The following is a 25,552-nucleotide window of genomic DNA, read 5'->3' as shown; positions in this document are numbered from 1 at the left end:
CTCCCCTGCCTTCTCCTGTGCCCTCACACACTGAGGGCTCACATGTGAGTACTCTCTATATGGGACATCCCTCACCCGCCTCCACTGAATCTCTTCTGAGGCACACTATGAAAGAGCTGGGCCTATCCCCCATGGAAGGCCCTCCACAAATACAACAATCATTACAGCTGGTTAGCCTGGGCCCTAGCTATCCCACTGCTATGGCTGCACTGTTCTCCAAGTTTTCAGATTTACTTGATATTGACCTGCATAACACAGCTACCAAAATCACTTAAGACATTATAGTGGACCTCCAGACTTTAGCCTCCTGCATAGAAGCTATGGAAAAAATATTGGATTCTACTACTGCCAGAACTAACCAAAACACAGACCGCATCCAAGATCTACAGGACCAGCTTGAGACAAAAATATCTAAAATAGACAATCTTGAGAACAGAAACAGGAGATATAACTTTAGGATCCAATGAGCAGTGATTTATTGATGCTTAAAGTGAACGTAAAAAATTGAAAAATTCCTTTCAATATAGTGCCTGGGGGAGAGGGGGTCCCCTTGGTCCACCTGTAAAGTGGCACATCTGTACTGTGTAAATAAGCTGCTGCAGAAATAATTGCATTTATAAAGCCCAAAACAATTTTTTTTCCAAAGCTCTCTTTATTTTGTAAGCAACGGCTTGGGGAGTCGGGCTGTATGATGAGGCCACAATGTAGTGCACTGGAGACAAGATTAGAGATTTTTTGGAAAATTCTGGTGTCTCTACCACAGGCTTTGGATAGAAGTAACAGGTGTGGAAAAATGGTTCTTTGGGTGTCGTGGTACCTTCACACTGTAACCCTATAGAGGTACTCTTTATAAAAGAAAGAATTGGCCTTGATGCCAAAAATTGTAATGATATGCACCTGTCAAGCAGGTGCGTAAAAATTGGTCTTTGGGTATTGATTGTGCCCATGAAACCTATACCAAAACATTCTTCCAGATTAAATCAGCATCCACACCACTAGGCAGCGTGGAAGTCCTGCAGAGATCCCATATCCCAGAAACAGTTAATCAGTGATCTATTCTCACGACCCAGTAAGCCAGTGGATCATCGACTGGAAAGTTCTCCATCTCTGCTTTCGCCCCTAGATAATCATCCACCATGAAATGCAGAGGCTGCTGATGGGATGTGGACAGCCCTGGGTGGCAAGGATTAAAAAAATTGTGAAATGCATTACTTAGGTGGCCGCCATCTCCACTGCTTCTCACTTGATCAACAGGAGCCTCAAAACTAAGTTTTCCATGACACTGTAACCTACCAGAGTCAGGAAAAGCAATCAATAAACGTCTCTTTAAGGTGTCCTCAAGAGATTTCATCTTCTGCTGTAGGGACAAGATGAGTTTTCAGACTTTCCCCTTATAACGGTGGTCAAGGAGGGTTGCCAACCAATAGTGATCCTTTTCTTTAACGCCACATATTCTTGGGTCCTTTCGCAGGCTTTGAAGCAAGAGGGAGCCCATGCACCACACATTTATGGAGGCATGAGAAGAAGACTCCTTGGGGTCACTGAGGATTAGAGTATCTAGAACTGCCTCCTCCCAGCCATGTACTACTTCCAAGGGTTCTGCAGATGGAAAACCATCTCTTACTGTTTGACATGTCTTCCTCTGTTTCAATGCCTCTGAAACTGCCAGAATTCTCCTCCTCTCTCTCCTCTTGCATGTTCTGTGGCATAGGAACAATGGTGTCTGCATAAAGTGGGCCTTGAGAGGAAAGGAAGTCCTCCTCTTCCTCCCTCTGCTCTGCCTTGAGTGCCCTGTCCATAATGCCATGCAGAGTCTGCTTCAGCAGGAACACAACAGGGATCATGTCACTGCTGCATGCATTGTCACGGCTCACCATCCTTGTGGCCTCCTCAAATGGTGACAGTACAGTGCATGCATACTTTATGAGCAGCCATTGGCATGGGGAAAAAAAAGGCGAGTTGGCCTGAGCCGTTGTGCCATACTAAGACAGGTACTTGTTGATGCCCCTCTGCTGCATGTGCAGCCACTGCAGCATTGCCAAAGTTGAGTTCCACCTGGTGGGCATATCACAAATCAGGCAGTTTATGGGCAGGTGTAATTCCTGCTGAATTGCAGCCAACTGAGCACTGGCTGTGTATGACTGACTGAAATGGCTACAGACTCTTCTGGCCTACTTTAGAAGATCTTCCAACCCTGGGTACCTATTTAAGAAATGCTGCACCACCAAATTGTGGACATGTGCCAAGCATGGCACATGTGTCAACTTTCCCTGTTTAAGGGCGGAAAGGAGGTTATCGCAAACCACCATTCCTGGTTCCAGCTGGCTTGGTATGAACCACCTCTGGACCTGTCCATGTAATGCTGCAAGAATCTCTGTTCTTTTGTGGTTCCTGTCCCCTAGATACACCAGCTGAAGCATTGCATGGCACCTTTTAGCCTGACTCATTGAATAGCCCTTTAAATGCTTAGGGGGCACTTGAGGTTCATAGGGTAATTCAGCAGAGGAGGGCATGGAGGAGGAGGAGGGGTTGGAGCTGATGAATCTGGCATCATCACTCCCTGTATGGAGACGTGGGGGCACAACAAGCTGCATCATTGAGTCCTGTTCTGCATCCTTCCAAGTTGCAAGCAGAGTTACCCAGTGTGCTGTAAATTAAATATATCATCCCTGCCCATGCTTGCTGGACCACGTGTCAGCAGTAACATGGACTTTGCAGCTGACTGCCTTGTCCAACGATGCCACAATATTGCCTTCCACATGATGATAGAGAGACAGAATGGCCTTACGTGAAAATAAATAGTGACAGGGAACCTGCCATTGTGGTACGGCACATTCTGCAAATTCATGGAAGGTGGCAGAATCCACCAGGGGAAAAGGCAGAAGTTGTAGAGCCAGAAGCTTTGACAAGCTTGCATTTAGACGCTGGGCATGTGGGTGGCAGGGACTGTATTTTTTTTATCTGCATCAGCAGATTGGGCAGAGAAATTTGCCAGCTATAGTCTACGGTTGGTGGTGTATTGCTGGCAGATGTGCTGCAAGGACCTGGGACACCCTGCACTATACATCATCCCTGTCATTGGAGGCTGCTGAAAGGTCATGAAATATAGCAGGGGCAGACTGAGGTGAATAAGGAGGAGGGACAGATTTGTGCCCATTTTGTGTGGCTTTTAGGTGCTCTTTCCAACAGGCTGAGTGGTGGGAGGTTAAATGCATTTTCAAGCATGTGGTACCCAAATGGTTGGTGTTTTTGCCACGCTTTATGTGCTTGAGACAAAGTTTGCAAATAGCAACAGTGCGATTGACTGCATATGTACTAAAAAAGGCCAAGACAGCTGAGCTGTGAGAAGTGGGCCAGGAGATAACAGCTCCACTGAAAGGGGCATGTAAAAAGACCCTTGTGGGTTTTGCAATCTAAGACTCGACTGCGCCTTTAAGTTTATAATTTTGCTGATCAAGTAAAATTATTGTTGTTTAACCACTTCAGGACCGCCGTATTGCCATTGTACGTCAACACAATGGCACAGGCAGGCACAATCACGTAGATTTACGTGATTGCCTTCCAGCGGGTGGGGGGTCCGATCGGACCCCCTCCCGCTGTTTACGGCGGTCCGGTTCGGTCCAGGAGCGCTCCGTGATGAGGGGATGGCCGTTGGTTTTCCCCTCTGGATCGCTGCTGGCCAATGAGAAGCTTCCTCCCCTGTGTATTGTTTACACAGGAAGGAGGAAGTGATGTCATTCTCCTCGGGGCGGTCTTTTTGACCGGACTACGAGGAGAAGACTAATAGTAAGTGTGCACCAACACTACACTGACATGTAGGTACACACAGGCACACAAACCCCCCCCGACCCCCCCCCCCGATCGCCCCCCGATCGCCCCCCGCCCCCCCTCCCCCCCCAGTCACAGTGTCACTGATTGCATTGATCATTTCTTTACTGATCAATGCATTCAGTGTCAGTTGTGACAGTAAAAACTGTCAGGACAGTTAGTGTTAGGTCCAGGGTAGCCCCCTATCACCCCCCAATAAAGATTTAACCCCCTGATTGCCCCTAGAGTTAACCCTTTCACCCCCTTTTGCCAGTGTCACTAAGCGATCGTTTTTCTGATCGCTGCATTAGTGTCGCTAGGTAGCTAGTTATTTTTTTAGGTTCACCGCCAGGTTTTTATAGCGCTAGGTACCCCGATATACTACCCAATAATGGTTTCAACCCCCTGATTGCCGCTAGTTAACCCTTTCACCCCCTTTTGCCAGTGTCACTAAGCGATCATTTTTCTGATCGCTGCATGTGTCGCTAGGTAGCTAGTTATTTTTTTAGGTTCACAGCCAGGTTTTTATATCGCTAGGTACCCCGATATACTACCCAATAATGGTTTTAACCCCCTGATTGCCGCTAGTTAACCCTTTCACCCCCTTTTGCCAGTGTCACTAAGCGATCGTTTTTCTGATCGCTGCATTAGTGTCGCTACAGTCGCTAGGTAGCTAGTTATTTTTTTAGGTTCACCGCCAGGTTTTTATAGCGCTAGGTACCCCGATATACTACCCAATAATGGTTTTAACCCCCTGATTTCCGCTAGTTAACCCTTTCACCCCCTTTTGCCAGTGTCACTAAGCGATCATTTTTCTGAACGCTGCATCAGTGTCGCTAGTGTCGCTAGGTAGCTAGTTATTTTTTTAGGTTCACCGCCAGGTTTTTATAGCGCTAGGTACCCCGATATACTATCCAATAATGGTTTTAACCCCCTGATTGCTGCTAGTTAACCCTTTCACCCCCTTTCACCAGCGATCACAGTATAAGTGTCACTGGTGACGCTGGTTAGCCAGTTAGTTATTTAGGTTCCCCGTCAGGTTTTTATATAGCGCCAGGGACCCCCATATACTACCTAATAAAAATTTGAACCCCCTGATTGCCCCTAGTTAACCCTTTCACCACTGATCACCGTATAAGTGTTACGGGTGACTCTGGTTAGTTTGTTTTTTATAGCATCAGGGCACCCACCATTTATTACCCAATAAAGGTTTAACCCCCTGATCACCCAGCGGGTGATATCAATTAGGTTTTAGGGTCAGGGTCTGCGTCGCCCCAGGCAGTGCTAGGTTAGTGCCAGTACCGCTAACACCCACACGCAAAGCATACACCTCCCGTAGTGGTATAGAATCTGAAAAGATCAATATCTGATCTGATCAGATCTATACTAGCGTCCCCAGCAGTTTAGGGTTCCAAAAAAACGCATTGTTAGCGGGATCAGCCCAGATACCTGCTGGCACCTGCGTTTTGCCCCTCTGCCCAGCCCACCCAAGTGCAGTATCGATCGATCACTGTCACTTACAAAACACTAAACACATAACTGCAGCGATCGCAGAGTCAGGCCTGATCCCTGCCATCGCTAAAAGGTTTTTTGGTAGCATTTTATATTCAAATCCGGAAGGCAGTGCTTGGTTTTTGGGGTCCCGTACGTGGCTAGGCTCCCAAAAAGTCCCCCACATGTGGTATCCCCGTACTCGGGAGAAGCAGCAGAATTTATTTTGGGGTGTAATTTGACTTCTGCCCATAGCATGTGTGAGCAATATATCATTTAGTGACAACTTTGTGCAAAAAAAAAAAAAAGTTTGTAATATTCCCGCAACTTTTGGCAAAATATAAAATATTCCATGGACTCAACATGCCTCTCAGTAAATAGCTTGGGGTGTCTACTTTCCAAAATGGGGTCATTTGGGGGGGTTTTGTGCTATTTTGGCATTTTATGGCCTTCGAAACTGTGATAGGTAGTGAGGAGTTAAATCAAAAATTTGCACCCTTAGAAATCCTGAAGGTGGTGATTGGTTTTCGGGGTGCCGTGCGCGACTAGACTCCCAAAAAGTCCCACACATGTGGTATCCCCGTACTCAGGAGAAGCAGCAGAATGTATTTTGGGGTGTCATTTCACATATGCCCATAGCATGTGTGAGCAATATATCATTTAGTGACAACTTGGTGCAAAAAAAAAAAAGTTTGTAATATTCCCGCAACTTGTGGCAAAATATAAAATATTCCATGGACTCAACATGCCTCTCAGTAAATAGCTTGGGGTGTCTACTTTCCAAAATGGGGTCATTTTGGGGGGTTTTGTGCTATTTTGGCATTTTATGGCCTTCGAAACTGTGATAGGTAGTGAGGAGTTAAATCAAAAATTTGCACCCTTAGAAATCCTGAAGGTGGTGATTGGTTTTCGGGGTGCCGTGCGCGACTAGACTCCCAAAAAGTCCCACACATGTGGTATCTCCATACTCGGGAGAAGTAGCGGAATATATTTTGGGGTGCAATTCCACATATAACCATGGCATGTGTGAGCAATATATAATTTAGTGACAACTTTTTCTTTTTTTTTTTGTCATTATTCAATCCCTTAGGACAAAAAAAATAAATATTCAATGGGCTCAACATACCCATCAGCAATTTCCTTGGGGTGTCTACTTTCCAAAATGGGGTCATTTGGGGGGGATTTGTACTGCCCTGCCATTTTAGCACCTCAAGAAATGAGATCGGCAGTCATAAATTAAAAGCTGTGTAAATTCCAGAAAATGTACTCTAGTTTGTAGACGCTATAACTTTTGCGCAAACCAAAAAATATACGCTTATTGACATTTTTTTTACTAAAGACATGTGGCTGAATAAATTTTGCCCTCAATGTATGACTAAAATTTAGTTTATTCGATTTTTCTTATAACAAAAAGAAGAAAATATCTTTTTTTTTCAAAATTTTCGCTCTTTTTCCATTTATATCGCAAAAAAAAAAATCAAATACCATCAAAAGAAAGCTCTATTTGTGGGAAGAAAAGGACGCAAATTTCGTTTGGGTGCAATATTGCATGACCGCGCAATTACCAGTTAAAGCAGCGCAGTGCGAAATTGCAAAAAGACCTCTGGTCCTTAAGGTGTTTATTGGTCCGGAGCTGAAGTGGTTAAGAAGTGAACTTGTGTTGAAGTCAAAACCAGAAATAGGGAAATACGTGTTTGTCATGAGATGGTCTGTATGGAGTTTTTAGTTGACATAATGTGACATAATGAGTTTGATTAGATACAAAGATGTAAAGAGTTAATTATATGACATTATAATTGGTTGAATGCATGTTCAAGGAAATATGTCATTTGAACATGTACCCCTTATTGGTGGAAAATGGTTGGTAACGCACATCTTTTATTCATACTTTATACCCTGTCTTATCCAGAATAAATCTGAACAGTATATGGTAACTCAACGTGTGTTGTGTCAATTATTTATATACGCTGTTTCCTATGCATAGAAGATTTTGAGTGAGAGTAATGGAATCGTCCAACAAGGTAATTATAATTTGATAATAAAGGTAGTCAGGGCTAGTGGTTAAAAGTCAAGGTGCATTCTAACATCCACAATGTGATGGAATAGGGTGGCTGCTTTCTACTCTTCCATGATGGCTGCTTCGTTGGGGTTGTGCCTCACCCTTACTTTCCTCCTCTGCTCTATCTGGCATCCAATTCGAGTCAGTGACTTTATCATCTCCTCCATCCTCATTACCACTGGAGACAACTTGGCAATACGCTGCAGCTGAGAGAACATGACTACTAATTTGTGTACCCGTGTTCTCCCCTTTCTGTCGGCTCATGTTCCTGCCTTCCTCAACCTCAGAACTAACATCTGAATTGAGTAATGGCTGTGCATTGTCAAGGGGCAAGTGGCTGACGCTGACTCCTCCATGCCTAATGCTGGGGCTATGGCAGAAATAGCTTTGGGCAAGGAGGCAGGTTTTGACACTCTGGCAGCTGCAGGGGACTGTGCACTATTCTCTGCTTGGGTGACGGAGGAAGAGGACGGTTTTTTAAGCCAGTCCACCACCTCCTCTGCATACTGTGGCTGGATAGCATGGACAGCAAAACTAAACAAAGGAAATGATGCCCTGCCTGAGGACTGACCATGTCCACCTTTGCCTGTGGACACATATGCTGCTAGCCCCCTTACAGTGCCATGGGAAAGTTTGCCGTTTGCCTTGCAGTAACGCTCTGATATATATGGCGTTAAACTTGCAGTAACACACAGAACTATATGGCACTAAACTTGCAGTAATGAAATAAAATATATGGCGTTAAACTTGCCGTTACGCAATGTTATATACAGCGTTAAACTTGCAGTAACGCAGAACTATATGGCATTAAACTTGTAGTAACACAATGAAATATATGGCGTTAAACTTGCAGTAATGCAATGAATTGCTGTCAGGGTGACAATTTTTATGATTTATATCCCTTGGCTCAGGCCAAATTGAATGTTTCTATATAGAAGGATGCCCAATGAGTATAAAACAAGTGTAATTTGGGTGAGCCAAGATAGTTTTCATATAGGAATAGCTTAGCTTCTTTCCCATTGAAATGCATGGCTGTCATGGTGCCACGTTTGGTGTCATATTTTATGATTTATAGCTCTTGGCTTGGGCCAAATTGAACTTTAACTAATAAAGGGATGCTCAATTATATGAAAACAAGTCAAATCTGGGTGAGCCAAGATGGGTTTTCATATAGAAAAAGTTATTTATTCAGAATTGCCCCTTTAAATACATGGCAGTTAGGTAGACAGAATTGTTTTAAAAGTTCACAATTTTATTATAAATTTTGCAGATGATTGTTTAGTAAATAATCCCCTTTGTGAATAAAGATCCAACCTGAATAAGAAGCTGGCTGAATAAGGAGCCAACTTCAGCATCATCACTATAGTATACTAAAGCCCCATACACACTATCAGATTTTCTGCTGATTTTTTCCTTCAGCTTTACCAAAACCATATAATCTGAGGTCAAACCTTAGGAGTTTCAATTTGTATGCAATCAGGCAGGCCCTTGTACTACGTGGTTTTGGTAAATCGGAAGGAAAAAAAATCAGAAACAGAAAATCTGATAGTATGTAAGGGGCTTAACTGTCTAATAGCACTGAACGGAGCCCTGTTCCATCTCTCTCCATGCCACTATCACACTACAAATGGCTGCTATGGAAAGAATACTTTTATAGTGTGGGGTGCTATTAAGAGCAACGAGCCATGATTGGATACAGTCATTACAGCATCCAATCATGGCTCTGACAGTGCTCTGTGCCCTGATTAGGCAAAGTTTTCATTGCTTCATCCAATCAGGGCTTTCAATGCACTGTGTGGCAGCGCAGTGTATTGATGTCATTCGGCGGGTTGAACAAAAGGTCAAACGACCTAATAATTTGGTTGTTCAGGGAACTTCCAAACAGCTAATGTTCGGCGTAAACTCATGCTCGGGCTGAACTGTTCTCCCATCCTTAGTTGTAAATTTTCACTCCTTCTGGAGAGTAAAGATCCTAGGGGAAGATTTATCTTAGTTTAATGGGTCCTTGATAATCAAATATACTCCTTTGTTTTTCAATCTTTATTCCAGACCCTGACCCCCCTGTTAGAAGGTACAGTGATTCTCGGAGGGGATTCCAATGGGGCTTTTGATCAGGGCCTCGACAAGTCACATCCATAGGGTGGATTGTCTCACCCGCCCTTCTAAACAAATCCTCCCTATTGCCGGGGTCATCTTCCAGCGGAGATTGGTGGATGTTTGGGGAGAAACTAACCCAATGTTGCATGACTACACTCATTAGTCAAGCCCCCTATAACTCATTTGCCAGGATAGATCATATTTTTGTTTCCACTGGCCTGGTCCCTCTGATAGCTAAGTCCTATATTAGGGACTCGGCCTGGACAGATCACTCTATGGTATTTTTAGTTTTCAACATCCACTGGGCCAAAGAGATGGCAGACACTGGAGCCTTAATGAGTCGATTCTCAGTGACCCCATTAGAGCCAAAGAGATCAAAGACACTATCAAGGAATATTTCCTTATAAATTACATCCCCGGTACTTCACCAGAAACAGTTTGGCCAGCACACAAGGCTACAATAAGGGCAAATAGCTTCCCAGCTCCATAAAGCTAAAAGTGTGGACATTGACAGATTGGAAAAGGAGTTCATTGCCTTATCTAAAAAGCATGAAGCTAACCTGCAGTCGGTCCCCATAGACAAACTAGATTCTGCTCGCACAGCTCTCAACCTGGCCCTTACCTCCAATGCAAAAAAGAGCCTACATTGGAGTGGGGCTAACTTCTATTACCAAAGAGAGAAATTGGGGTCCATGCTAGCAAGGAGATTGTCTCTGAAATCTCAGTCCTTTGCAATACCTAAAATTAGGATGGAGGGGGGAACTTTATCTCTGAACCCCCCGCGCATAATGGGAGTATTTCAGGAATGCTATCAAAAACTGTATAGCGCAGGGCCTAATGCCTATAATTCTAAGCTTGAACCCCTTCTTAACACGAGTAAGGTCCCTAAACTAGAACACCATCATTGCCAAACTCTGGAAGCTCCAATCTCAACTGCAGAGGTAGCGCTTGTCATTAAACACTTAAAGAGCCACTCCACTCCAGGACCTGATTGATTCTTTGTCCCCTACTACAAAACCTTTGTCATAATCATATCTCCCTTCTTATGCAGTTTCTTCAATGCTATCCATCAGGGAGCCCCTTTGGAACATAATACTGCGTTTATTTCCATTATCCCTAAACCGGGCAAGGATACCAGCTCAGTTAGTACGGTAATTTTAGACCAATCTTGCTTATTGACAATGACTCCTGACTAAAATCCTTGCTGATCATATCTCCTCATTTATTTGCCTCTACATCCACAAAGATCAGGTGGTTTTATAACCGGGAGGCAGAGTCCTGACCAAATTCACAGGGCAATTGATATTATCTTCCTCTTATATTTGAGGTGAGAGGGAGGAAAGGCCCAGGAAGGTTTCCTGCTTTCGTTGAACCTTCAGAAAGCATTTGACTTGGTCCATTGGCCATATGTTTTTTCCATCCTGAAGCAGTGATTTTGCAATATGTTTCTGAACTTTATGTTGGCCGCACATAGCACCCCAGTAGCCCAGATACGTATGCAGAGATTTTATTCTGAACCTTTTAATATCTCCAGGGGAACCAGGCAGGGATGTCCATGCCCCCCTCTTATATTTGCAATTGCAATAGAAACCTAAACAATTGCAATTAGAAATCACCCCATTATACATGGCATACAGTGGGGTCTCCACTCCCATAAATGTGCTGTGTTCACAGATGATATTCTATTGTTTGTCTCCTCTCTGTTGGCTTCTCTCCCGAACACACTTTTGGAGGATTTTGGTAAAATTTCAGGTCTGCATGTCAATTATGCTAAGTCACAAGCTTTAAACATAACACTACCAAGCGTGATGGTTGTGCGGCTCAAGGAAAATTTTGAGCTCCCTTGGAGTTATTCAACAATCCCTTATATATGAGTAAACATAGCCACCAAGATCGGCCTTCTCTTTGCTGCAAACTATCCCCGGCTTTTTAAAAAACTAGAATCGGCCCTTGCCTAGACGGCCCATCATGGCCTTTCTTGGCTGGGTCAGATCAATGCAATTAAAATAACCTTACTCCTTCGTATCTTTTACTTCTTTAGGTCTCTCCCTATCCTGATAGTTAAAGGTCGCTTACAGTAATTACAATCTAAGATCTATACAGAATCTGTAATTTTCTTCATCCCCTAGGCCCCCTCACTAAGGCCTACTGCATTAAAAAAATTGGACATGCCTCCTTCTGAACTCTTTCGCTATACACAAATCTACAACAACTTACACAAACTCTGGCCTTCAACTTCTGAAGGGCATAATATCACAGCTTATAAACAATTGTGTGGTCAGGCCATGGAGCAGGGGGGGGGGGCATCTCAGTAATCTATGGAGCGTTTTCCTCGACACACTCAAAGACTCCTTATATGCTGGCATGGGAAACTCATCTTGCACAGAAATTAGTTCTTGAGGTGTGGCATAGGAATCTTTTAAGGGCCTACAAGGGGGTATTAAACATTGCCCTCATAGAAGCTAATTTTAAAGTTATGACGAGGTGGTACCTGGTCCCACTCAGACTCACAAAGCTATTTCCCACAGTATCTCCCCTGTGTTTCAGAGGCTGTTAACACACAGGCTGTAGACTTCACATTTGGTGGGAATTCCCCAAATTATAGCCTTCTGGAATAAAATGTTCTCTTTGATCCGAAAGATTTCGGGCCTCCCCATAGTGAAATCACCACCTGGCCCTCCTTAATTTCCCAGTGGAATCTGCTTCCAAAAGCATGCAACACCTCATCCTGCTTGGGGCAAAATTGACCATCGCTTGGGGCAAAATTGACCATTGACATGGTCCTAGAAGTCTTCCTATGTATCTGTCCTAATGGCAAAAAGAAAAAAAGTCTCCTGGATAATGTCTCAGGAAAAGATGGTCAGCATGCTTTGGGACTCTGCTTAGAAATTTGAAGCCATTCGGGAACCCTGGGCAAACCACTTAGCTAACACAATCAGCTTTCATCCTATCTGTCACTTATTGTCCTCTATCTGTTTTCCTACTTTAGTTTCTCCACTTTTCTTCTTCTTCTGTCTGCTCTTACCTCTTCTTGATATCCCCCTTATCGGTTATATAATTTCCCCTTTTTTTAATATTGGTTCCAGTTGTCCTAATCAGAGTTTTTCACCATAAGTAGTCACTAGTGTTTAGGTCTATCAGGTCACCTATGACCATTGAGACGGATCACTAGGAACCATGTACTATAAGTCCACCTTATGGTTGTAAGCTCTGCATAAATTTGGTTTACTCTGATCCACACTGACTAACTACATTTAGTTATCTACGTTTATCTACGTAGTCTACATTTTTAGAGTTATTATTTTATTTCTGCGGTATTTAAATATGGTGTCTGCATTACTTTTCCTTTTTAGGCTCTTTTCCCCTCGGTTTTCACCTGGTTATCTAGCTAGTAATACACCTCCTGTCTTACAGTGCCCCCACTCTGGATGAATGAGAAAAAGGGACACCATTGGATAGCAGCATTGTCTGTCTGAGGCGAGGGGAGTGTTATATGGACTATCAGATTTAGATACACTAACACATTGAAGTTGAACTCCAGCTAACAGTTTATAAGCAGTTATAGCAAACAAATGCAGCAATAACATCTATGGATTGGTAAGCTACAATATAATAAATGTTTGCTTTTGGGTTTATTACGGTTTAAAATAATGTCAAGTTTGTATGACAATGATGCTTAGCTGACTTGCTATCTCTAAAACAGTGAAAGGAGCCTGAGAAAGCATGAAAAATGGATTTTAATTACACGTGTGTGTATTTGAAGTAGTGAGAGCACGTACAGAGCACCTACAGATGAGTAGGTGTCCTTTTAATGCCTGGAACATTGATTTGTGAGTTATGAAACACTGGGCACTACTGTGCCATTAAAAACACATTGCTATATAATGAAAAATATTAGATGACATAAAAAAGTTAGCCTAATGCTGAACTGAACTGGATGGACTTGAGTCTTTTTTTAAACAAATTAACTTTGCAACTATGTAACTAATATTAGCAATGTTGTCATGTACTTGTAATCTGCAATTAAAAAGGAAAAAAACAAAAACAGAAAAATACTTAAAGTAGAATAAAACAAGAAACATAAGAGTTTGCACTTACTCAGGGTCAGTCATAGTATTGTTTTTATCATCAAATACAGAATTAATGTCAATTGGAGCATTTTTAAGAACGTCCTTAAGCTGCATTGGGAACATGAAGATGAGATAAGTGGTATGAGAATTTTTGTTTGATATTTTGGAAACAATAATTATTAATCAGAAAGTGACAGAAACACTTGATTGAATCACGTAGAAATGAAAGAGACATATCCTCAATGAGCTGTACCTCTTCATCAATCCCCTAATATTCTAGCACCATTATCTTTTAAAAGCTCTTTTGTGTGAAAAAGCTTACAGCAGTAAGCAATATGTTTGCACATCCAACCTCCATGTTATGTCGTTTTTCTGACGTACCTGATCAGAAACCTCCACTCTTCTCTATGGAGTGGCAGGTGTACACCCGCCCACATCCAATCCGATCCACCAAAAAGGGACGTCCAGGCGATAAGATCGGATGCGAGTCGAGTGTAAATGGACAAGTGGTCATAGAGGAGAGAGGGCTGTGTTCGTGTTCGCTCTGCATAAATGGAGCAGACACGGACCTATCATCCACCTGCTTAGCAGAAATCAGCAGACAGATTCCCTGCTGAGAAAGCAGTTCACAGCTGCAGTCTGCCCTGTGCGAAACGGGCCTCGAGATAGCTTAATTTACGCCTGCTGCCAGGCTATGGACACTCATGTGGTTATATATTCTTAACAAGCATAAATGAGCTTTAAGACAAGCCCTGACCTCTTTACCTGGAGAAACTGTGAAACATTTCCTACTCAAATTTCACAGCAGAAGTAATCAGGTCATTCTTTTAGCAACTCAGCTCACCTTGCTCGGGGAAAATCGATCAGCTCAGAAAACAATTTGGAATTACCTGTTTCTGCTTTGAAATTTGAGGATGTATAGCTCCACATAGTCTGCCATTACAGAAATCAAAAGTATTGGGACACATGCCTTTACACGCACATGAACTTTAATAGCATCCCAGTCTTAATCTGCGTACACAATCGGACTTTCGAATGGGAAATGTGTGATGACAGGCTGTTGGCGGAAATCGGACTGTTTGTACTCTGCATCGGACAATTGTTGTTGGATTTTTCATGGCAAAATGTTGGATGGCAGGTTTTAAAATTTTCCACGGACAAATGTCTGTTGTTGCGTTTTCCGAGTGTGTGTACACAAGTCTGTCGAACAAAAGTCCAAAGTACAAACACGCATGCTCGGAAGCAAGGACGAGCTAGAAGTGGTCGGTCTTGTAAACTAGCATTCGTAATGGAGAATTAACATTTATGATGTGGTAAATTATGAAATCTTGAATTGTAGCACACAATTTTCTTCTTCTTTAATGGGATAATAATGAAGCTGCTTTGCTGGGGATACTGATGGAGTTATACACTAGTGTGCCGTCATGTTGCAATAGGAAGGGGCCATCTCCAAACTGTTTCCCCAAAGTTGGGAGCATGAAATTGTCCAAAATGTCTCAGTATGCTGACAGCTTAAGAGTTTTCTAAACAACCCCACACCATTATCCCCCCTCCACCAAATGATTTGGACCAGTGCACAAAGCAAGGTCCATAAAGACTTGGATGAGCAAGTTTAGGGTGGAGGAACTTGACTAGCCTGCACAGAGTCCTGACATCAACCTGACAGAACACCTTTGGAATGAATTAGAGTGGAGACTGCCAGCCAGGCCTTCTCATCCAACATCAGTGCCTGACCTCACAAATGCACTTCTGGAAGAATGGTCAGACATTCCCATAGACACACTCCTAAACCTTGTGGGCAGCCTTCCCAGAAGATTTGAAGCTGATATAGCTGCAAAGGGTGGGCCAACGCAATATTGAACCCTACGGACTCAGACTGGGATGCCATTAAAGTTCATGTGTGTAAAGGCAGTGTCTCAATACTTTTGACAATATGATGTAGCATAGGATGAGTAGAGAAGTTGGGTAAGTTTCGTCACATTTAAAGATCAGAGAATTTTCTAGGCTTCTATTAAAGATAGCTCAGAAATAGCGCTAACTGCTAGACTGTCTCACTTCATACAGAGCTGTAGGAACTACAGTATATATACATGGGGAGCTGTATTTCCGTCCTCTGACTCATTTAGTCGTGTTCTAAACCAAGCTGTATATACAGTATGTTTGTGTATAATAGAGATATGTTATGCAGATGGTTTCAGAACTGCCTAGCATTCTAATTGATTTTGACAACATTTATGTATTCCCTTGTGATTTTTTTATTTTTTTTTATCCTCATTAGCCAATCAACCATGCAATCAAGAATTTAGTAATATTCATTTAGCAACTTTTTGCTTAATTATTTTTTACTACAATGTTTTTATTGAATGTTTTGTATGAAGGTCTATTTAGATTTATTTTCCTAGATGTGTTATCATTATAAAATACTCATACCTTTTCATAACCTTCTGTTTCAGAGAAATTTTTTGAATGTGTAAAATGTACATACACAGACCTTTGTATTACACCTGTAAAAAGGAAATTAGCAGTTAGATCATTAGCTTTACTTGCAATAACAAAAATCATATGGAAGAATCTTTAAACTAAGGGACTATTTGTGTATTTTGTAGGCCAGTTCCTAGTTTTTGAAAAGAATGCTAGAAAGCACATGAGAGGTTTTCCTGGCTGTCATGCTGAGACACTTTTTATACAAGTATAATTAAAACATTATACTAATAAAAAATGTCAATATATTTCTGATTTTCATTTACATCATGCATGTTTCCAGTATGTAACTTAAATGTACTGAAGAAAAACACAGTCAGGTAACTAGCATTATCACAAGGAGGACAGCAAAAACAGCCTCTAACCAGTTCCAACAGTATTTTTCTCCTGTTTTTAGCCTGACCTCCAACCTGCAGTGGGCTTCGGGGTAAGTCTCTTTCCCAATACATAAGACGGCATCTCACTAGTATGTGGCACCTTCACAGGAACAGAGCTGTTCTCCTGGTTCAGACTTGGTTTAGACCATGATGAGGAGTTCTAAACAACTTTCAGATTAACTCTACAGTGTGTATGGGGGTGGTATAGACATTAGACCGTAAGTTTCTTCAGAGATAGAGATCAATGAAATTGTACAATACGTCCTGTTAACAACTACAGAAAAAGTGTCAGTGCTCAATAAATAAAACCTTTATGAGAGCTGAACAAAGCTGTCAAACATAAAAGTACTCAACAACACTCACAATCATTTTGATGTTTGCAGATACCATTTTTATGATATTTTAAAGCCCAAGTCCAGCCAACATGTTTTATTTTGTTTTAAATAGAGAGGGAAGGAGTAAAGCCCCGTACACACGAGAGGACTTATGTCCGACAGACCTCCAAAGGAGTTCCGCCGGAGTTCCGACGGAGTTCTGGCGGAGTTCTGGCAGACTTTTCGACCGAACGGACTTGGACACACACCATCGCACCAAACTCCGACGGAGTCAAACGTGATGACGTACGACTGGATTCGAATAAGGAAGTTCATAGCCAGTAGCCAATAGCTGCCCTAGCGTCGGTTTTAGTCCGTCGGAGTAGCATACACACGAGCGGATTTTTCGAAGGGGACCGGGTCCGGCGGAGTTCCGTCGGGAAAATTTGAAGCATGCTTCATTTCTAAAGTCCGTCAGACTTTTGCGAAGCTAAAGTCCGTTGCAGCCCACACACGATCGGATAGTCTGACGGACTCGGTCTGACGGACTTTGGATGTTGAAAAGTCCGCTCGTGTGTACGGGGCTTTAGAGTGCCAGTCAGATTTTTAGCTGTCTATGCCTATAAAAAGGGAATTTGCCATCACTTCCTGTCAGAGCAAGGGTCACAAAGAAATAAAAACCTGACTAAATGTTCCACTCTTCCCTACTTTACCCAAGAAAGAAAAAAGCTGGAGGTAGGTGCTACATTTTGCAGACTCGATCATTGATAGATGTCTGAACAAGAAAGGAAAAGCACCCACCAACTTCCTTACAAGTAACCACGCCATCTATTCTAGTATGAGTGCCACAGGGACAGGAAACCAAAGAAATTTCCCTTGGGTGGTTACACACAGAAATACAAACCTGACAAGTGTCTAATACTTTTGAACCCTATCCAAAACTGAAAAAACTAGGCTGGAGTACAAATGTAAATCTAAGATGTTTACCTGGCTTCAGTTGTGCCGGATATGTGTCCTTTGGTTCTGTGCATTTTTCACCAGTGTATGCATCAAGGCACTGACATACAGGATTGCAGAATGGCAGGTTTATTGTACATGTTCCACCATTGCTGCAATAATCTTTTTCACATGCACTACAACACACAGTGCCATTCCCTGTAGATAAATGAAAACAGTATATTAGTTCATTTACTTTCATGCTAAACATACTGGAACTTATTAAGAAGATATGGAGAAGTAATACGATTCTACATCTCTAATGTAACCAACCTGATTGGTAGCACTTCATAAAGGTGGAGACCACACTTAGCCCACGTACACACGGTCGGAGATTTTGCCAACCAAATCCGTCGGATTTTGCCCGTCGAATTTAGTCCGACGGATTGTGTCCGAAACTGTTGCATACACACGGTCGGGTCAAGTTGGCGAAAAATCCGATCTTTCAGAACGTGATGACGTAATTTCGTTACAATGGGACTACATTCAGGCTAGTAGCCAATAGCTTTGATGTAGGAATTTGATCTGAGCATGCGTGGCACTTGGTCCGATGAAAATGCTCTACACATGATCGGATTAGGACGGAGATTCGGACGGAATCAGTCCGATGCATACCACACACAGTCGGATTATCTGACGACACAGTTCGATAAGACTCATTCCGACAGATTCCCCGACCGTGTGTACAAGGGCTTAGAAGATTCCAGGTAAAATTGACATCTTAGCTGTGGGTGCATGTCTCTTATCTACTTAGAACAGAGACCCCCCTCACCTGAGTATTTAACGCTGAGAGCTTGGAGCTATACTATTTACTCTTTACTTACTTGTTTGAAGAATGTTAGGCTCTGGCCTGGCTGGTTCTGATAATGGAGCAGCATTCGCCTAGCTGCAGATCATTTGCTCTGTTACCTCTACCTTAATAGGTGTGACCCAACCTCCCAAAAACTTATGGGCAGGCTGTAAATTTTGACCCATTTTTAGGCTGCCAATAAAAAATATGGCTGCAGGCCGACAATGAAACTGCGCATGCGTAGTTTCAAAGCCTGCCAGGCCCAGGCAAGCTTGTACATTTTTGGCTGGGGGGCGCATGCACAGTGACCTAATAGCACTGCCTGCCACCATTTGGCCTCAGCAGCACATCAGCAGGCAGCCGGGCACAAGACCAGACAGACCCCAGCCCACACCATGGCTGGAGGAGACTGTTGTGACTCCCACTACCATGGCACTGTACTATACCCTTGCACCATCCATCCATCTGCTGGAGACTCCCATCACAAGACCCCAGCAATATCCATTAATCCAACCATGGCTTGGCTGCTATCTATGTGTTGTCCACACTTGAGGACTGAGGAGACACAGCAGTTGCCAGACAAGAACGGCAGAAGTTTGATTTTGCAGAATCACAGATGTGCACAATCTATTGTCCTCTCCTGTACCGTGTCTGCATCCTTTAACCATCTCCTGTATCATGTCCAAAGCCTCAAAAAAAATCTGTACCACAGCCTGTAACCCCCTCCTGTATCCTGTCCACATCCTCTGACCACCTCCTGTATCCTGTTCGCATCCTCTAACCACCTCCTCTATCCTGTCTGCAGTCTCTAACCACCTCCTGTATCCTGTCTGCATCCTCTAACCACCTCTTGTATTCTGTCCGAATACTCTAACCACCTCCTGTATCATGTCTTCAGCCTCTAACCATTTCTTGTATCATGTCGGCAATCTCTGACCATCTCTTATCTTGTATTATGCCTACAGTCTGTGAGGGGGAGCCTAATGAGGAGACAAGAGTGGGGGTGCCAGCAGGATGGGGATCACGGGAGGAGTCCTATGTGTAAGGAGGCTATGACAAAAAAACAGAGCTGTCTGACTAAGCCCTGCACTCTGCACCTGAGAGGAGATCAGGGAAAGCACTGCCAGGCCAGTCTGAGGGGGGTAACTAATGTAAAGGGTAGTGAATACAATAATGTAAGGGGGCACTAATATAAATGTCCCCCATTATATCAGTAACTGACCTCTTACCTTAGTGTATTCACTCAGCGGAAGGTGCTCTCTGGACACCAGAGCCCCCCCACATCAGAGTTCCTGGCATTCCCCTTTAAATCAGAGTCTGCAGGATTCCTCCTTACATTGCAAGGGTGAACTCTGCAGACCCTGTTGTAACAGGGAAATCTGATATAAAGGGCAATGCTGCAGATCCCGATGTAAGCGGAAATTCTGATATAAGGATAAAAAGTGGTCTCTGGTCACCAGAGCCCCCTTACCTTAGAGTTCCCCCTTAGATCATGATCTGCAGCATTCTCCCTTACATCAGGGAGCATTGTAAGGGGGATTCCTGCAGACTCTAAAGTATGGGGGGGAACGCTGTGCTGGCTGGGTTATATTAACCTGACCTTCATGTAAATAAATATGTTTTTGGACTTTTATTTGACCTATTGTAAACACATTGCTTATAGCATTAGCTACATGTTTATAGTTTAAATATTGATATTTGAACCATTTAGCAATGAAATATTAATACTGATATACTGAGTATATCCACATTTTCTCCTCTATTCAAGTATGGAGTATGTTTTCGCTGTGATTGTAGCTCAAATTTTTATATAAATTGATCTAGCTTACTTAAATATTCAAACATTTTAATGTTATATATGGTAATATCTGATGTTTAGTGGTGAGATTACCTTCTATGGACTTTCCAACAAGATATTTATGTGTGTGTTGCAGATGTCATTCAGATATGATAATGATCCATTTTAAATGTTACTATTATACAAAATCTTATCTATGTGCTTTATTCTAGATAGTGAGACCTGTTCTTTCCAACAACCGCTGAATATGTCCCGATTAAACAGGGAAACGAATTGACGCACAGGGGCTCACCGCTATGTATATGATGCATGTGTCAGGGCTGGGCTCAGCCCTTCCTTCTCAAAGCTGGCTGCTCAGCTCAGCTGTCAGCTAATTGCCAGCTCCTATCTCTCCACAGTGACTCACTTTGGTTGTAGCTTTAGTCACATCTCTAGAGACGTTCTCCTGTGTTCTTTTTAAAGACTTGCTTGGCTGACATTCTTTCTGGTTCCAGATGCTGCTTGCTGTTCTACTACGCTCATCTCTGGCACCCTGACGTTTTGGCTTGTCTGACTATCCGTTTTGGGTCCTGAACTCTGGCTAAGTTTTGACTATGTTTTTTTTTTATTGAAAAAGCCAACTTTATTGAGGTACGAATGCTTGGTACATAAATTGACGGAGGCCAACATGGCCAACCATCTACCCCAGACCTTTTCGTATTTAGGTGAACACCCCCTATGCACATAAATCAGCTTCTTATATGGAAGAGTATCATTTACCTCTTTTTTCCAACACTGGATTGTGGGGGGCAGGGCCTGCATCCACCTTCTAGCCACCGCTTTTCTTGCCAGGAATAGGGTCTCATGCAAAAAGGTGCGAAGAGATTTATCAGCTTCTAAGCTAGGCATCAGACCGAGCAGGCACATTTTGGGGTCTAGGGTAGCAGGTGAACCCATCTGGTCATGCAGGAATCGTATCACTTGCATCCAGTATGCTTGAATAGTGGGACAGGTCCATAGAAGGTGATAAAGGGAGCCCGGGGTATGACCACATTGACGGCATCCCGGATTGTACATGGGCTTGAAACGTGCTATATTCTGGGGAGTTAGATATGTCCTGTGTAGGATATACAGCTGCGTGAGGCGATCTGACAGCCAGGGGGATACATATTTCACATCCCCCAGAATGTCATCCCAATCCTCATCCGCAATAAGCCCAACGTCCACCTCCCATCTGGTCTTAGCAGCATAGGTCAAGGCCATGACACCAGGGAGACGGATAGCGGAGTACAAGGTGGAGATTAATTTAGCTGGCTCAGTACCCGTAACTGTATCTACTATAGAGGGGACTGCCAAGGATGGGTTAGAGCTAATAAATTGGGTTTGTATGGCATGGCGGAGCTGCAGGCAGGGCCGGTGCTACCACTAGGCAGAGTAGGCAACCGCCTAGGGCGCACTGCCGCCTAGGGCGCAGCCAGGACCACTGGTTTCCCTACTTTGCGCAATGACAGCACACTAGCACGGCCGGCCGCGTCAGCTCCACTCACACACACAGAGAGCGGCATGTTTGTGGGCGCTCCGCTCCCCCTCCCATCTGCCTTCACTTCGGGCCGTTTCTCATTGTTTTCTGAATGGGAGGAGCGAGAGAAGTGTGGGAATCCCATTCTAATAACGGGGAAGGCCGTCCTGTCCCGTCCCGCCCCGGGGCAGGAACACTTAACAGGTCACAATACATTCACAGGCACCCTCCTGCCTCTACTCGACCCTGACTTGAGCTCTGGGACAGAAAAGTACACTGGTAGCTATTGGCCACGCCCACCACCACACGGAAAGCCCGCCCCTGCTATTGATTGGTCGTGTATCCACAAGCATATGACTCCATGATTGGCTGCTCTGACGGGCTGTTTATTGCTGAGCTAGGATTCCATGCAACATGCCTGCCTCTTGAGAAGCTGACACTAACATCCAATACAGTGAGTGAAGTTCTTCTACCTGTCACACTGCCCTCCACCAACATCACCTGTCACACTGCCCTCCACCACCATCACCTGTCACACTGCCCTCCACCACCATCACCTGTCACACTGCCCTCCACCACCATCACCTGTCACACTGCCCTCCACCACCATCACCTGTCACACTGCCCTCCACCACCATCACCTGTCACACTGCCCTCCACCATCACCTGTCACACTGCCCTCCACCATCACCTGTCACACTTCCCTCCACCATCACCTGTCACACTGCCCTCCACCACCATCACCTGTCACACTGCCCTCCACCACCATCACCTGTCACACTGCCCTCCACCACCATCACCTGTCACACTGCCCTCCACCACCATCACCTGTCACACTGCCCTCCACCACCATCACCTGTCACACTGCCCTCCACCACCATCACCTGTCACACTGCCCTCCACCACCACCTGTCACACTGCCCTCCACCATCACCTGTCACACTGCCCTCCACCACCATCACCTGTCACACTGCCCTCCACCACCATCTGTCACACTGCCCTCCACCACCATCACCTGTCACATGAACCCCCCATCACCACCACCTGTCACACTGGCAGTTTTATATTTAGATGTTTTAATATTTTCTACTTTTTTTTAAATTGTACTTTTCATTTTCATTTATTTATTTTTTTTGGTGGGGGGGGGGGCGCAAGTAGCTGGTCTTGCCTAGGGTGCAAAATAGCCCAGCACCGGCCCTGGCTGCAGGTATCTAAAAAGGAGACAGTTAGGGAGGGAAAATTCGTCCTTGAGCATTTGAAACGTTTTTATTCCCATATTAGTCATGACCTGATAAATATATAAGATCCCGTGGCGTATCCACACCACAGGATCTGGAATGGAGAGCAGTTCAGGTAGGTGCATGTTGAACCAGAGAGGCATGTGGGAGTGGACCCGTGGGATCCCAAGTTTTTTCAGTGCCACCCCCCACACCCTCCGGTGATGTGTCAGCATGTCTGCGTTATGACGGGGGGAGCAACCCGTCAAGGGGGCCCTGAGGACTGCCTGAAGGGGGGTGTGGGCTGGATTGTCAGGATGCCCACAGATTAGTGCCTGATATCGTAGTAGTTCGCTTTTATCAAAATAATAAAAATGGGATAATTGTGAGGCAAGGTAGTACTCCTGAAAGTCTGGAAGAGCAGCTCCTCCCAGCGTCGCCGGGTTTTTCAGGAGCTTCCAGGATAATTTATGTCTGCTGTGTCCCCATATAAATGAGTTAAGAATAGACTCAATCGTTTTGAAAAATGTTTGTGGTATATATAGGGGGGCATGCCACACGAGATAGAGTATCTTTGGTAAAAGTATCATTTTAACCAAATTAATGCGTCCCATAACCCCCAGTGGTAGTCTGGCCCAATTCTGTGTCTTAGTCTTGATCAGGGTACATAGGGGTTCAATGTTAAGGAGTGTGTAGTCTGTGAGCGACCTGGTCACCTGCACCCCAAGGTACTTAATCGAGGAGACCCTTGGGAGACTCAGAGGTGGAGACGTGAACGGAGGAGGGAAATGGTCAATGGGAAGGATCTGAGATTTGGACCAGTTAATACGCAAACCCAAATGGCCACCGATACATTCTATAGAATGAAGGGCAGCGCACAGGGAAGGACCTGAGTCTGCCAGGTACAGGAGGGTATTATCGGCATACAGCCCGATCTTCTCTTCCAGGTTACCAATCTTAAGGCCGCGGATATTAGCATCTGCCCGAATCATGATGGCCAACGGCTCCACCGCCAGTGCATACAGCATGGGGGAAAGAGGACAGCCCTGTCAGGTCCCCCTCTCAAGGGGAAATTGGTCCGATAACCAACCATTCACAAACACCCTGGCCTTGGGGGATTGGTATAGGAGTTGAACCCAACGAATAAAATTGGGGCCAAATCCAAATCTCGAAAGGCACTCCCATAAGTAGTTCCACTCCACAGAGTCGAAGGCCTTAGCAGCATCCAGAGCCACCACGACCCTCGACCCGATGTCATCGTGGGATCCCTGTATATTCATAAATAGACGACGAATGTTCATTGCTGTATTTTTCCCTGGCATAAAGCCTGTCTGATATGGGTGGACTAGGGACAGAATGACTTGGTTGAGGCGGGAGGCTAGGATCTTAGCTAATATCTTAATATCAACTTGGAGCAGGGAGATAGGTCTATACGATTCTGGGTATTTAGGGTCCTTGCCAGGCTTAGGGATTACTACAATTTGGGCCTCTCTCATAGAGGGGGGTAGGGTACCTGTATCAAACATAAATTTGTATAAGTCATAAAGTTTAGGGATAAGGGTTTCAGAGTAAGTGGCGTAGAATTCAAGTGGTAAGCCATCTAATCCTGGGGCCTTGGACGCTGCCAGGCAGGAGATAGCCACAGAGATATCTTCTATAGTAATAGGGGCTTCTAACAGTTCAAGCTGTTCATCAGCCAGTCTGGGAAATGCAACTCCCGCCAGGTAGTCCCTGGTGTCTTGGGGAGAGTGGGTGACCCGGGAGGTGTAAAGTGCACGGTAGAACTTCCCAAATTCCTCCGCCACTAGTTGCAGATCGGTGATATCGTTCCCCCGCGGATCTAACAACGACACTACCACAGGGGGATGCGCATCCAGATGGGCCAGGTATGCAAGTAGTTTGCCGGATCGCTCACCGTACTCAAACACCCTCTGTCTACAAAAGAAGATGCGCTGCTTAGCTTTCTCAATGTGCAACTGGGAAACCTGTCGCGTCTGTATCCTAAGATTATTGGCGGTGTTGGGCGAAGGGTCCAGATGGAACGCCTCCTCCAGCACCTGTAGATGTTCCGCAGCCTGTTGCAGAATAAGTTTAGATGACCTTTTGACTCTATTGATGCGCGTGGAAAGGAGGGAGCGGGCATGCAGTTTAAACATCTCCCAGACCATGTCATAAGCAGCTGAGTGCCCGTTAGCCGTGAAGTAATATTGTAGTTCAGTGGGGATGTCTACCTGGTCCCTCAGGGCCGTCAGCCAAAACGGGTTGAGCCGCCAAGGAGGAGCAGGTGAGACGCTCAGGAGCTGGAGCGCAATCCAGTATGGAGTGTGATCCGAAAGTATTCTCGGAGCAAAGCCCACATCCCCTAGTTTCGGTGTTAGGGACCTTGAAATTAAAATAAAATCTATACGCGACATAGTGTTGTGACTGGCCGAGAAGCATGAGAAGGCTTTAGCGTGTGGGTGTCTGTGGCGCCAAGTGTCAACAATAGCAAAGTCGGTCAGCATGCGGTATAGCCTAGTGTGGGCTGGCGAGTCAGAGGGAGGGTCTGGTGCACCCA

At 44.4% G+C, this 25,552-nt stretch overlaps 1 protein-coding gene across 1 annotated transcript in view; it reads right to left on the bottom strand.

Moving 5' to 3' along the window:
* LOC143988214 (uncharacterized) overlaps positions 1-25,552 on the bottom strand; it is a 224,610-nt gene that overhangs the window by 25,772 nt on the left and 173,286 nt on the right. The window contains exons 52-54 of the mRNA XM_077487601.1: positions 17,684-17,851; positions 15,955-16,028; positions 13,553-13,632 (exon numbers count right to left, since the gene is read on the bottom strand). Coding sequence (XP_077343727.1) covers positions 13,553-13,632; positions 15,955-16,028; positions 17,684-17,851 — 322 coding nt within the window. The remainder of the gene's footprint in view (positions 1-13,552; positions 13,633-15,954; positions 16,029-17,683; positions 17,852-25,552) is intronic.

This window comes from Lithobates pipiens, unplaced genomic scaffold (genome assembly GCF_037356315.1).
Source record: "Lithobates pipiens isolate NorthernLeopardFrog02 unplaced genomic scaffold, aLitPip1_a1.2 Scaffold_18, whole genome shotgun sequence".
NCBI classification, from domain to species: domain Eukaryota; kingdom Metazoa; phylum Chordata; class Amphibia; order Anura; family Ranidae; genus Lithobates; species Lithobates pipiens.
Note: the sequence above shows the minus strand (reverse complement) of the source record. Positions and strands in the feature narration are given on the sequence as shown.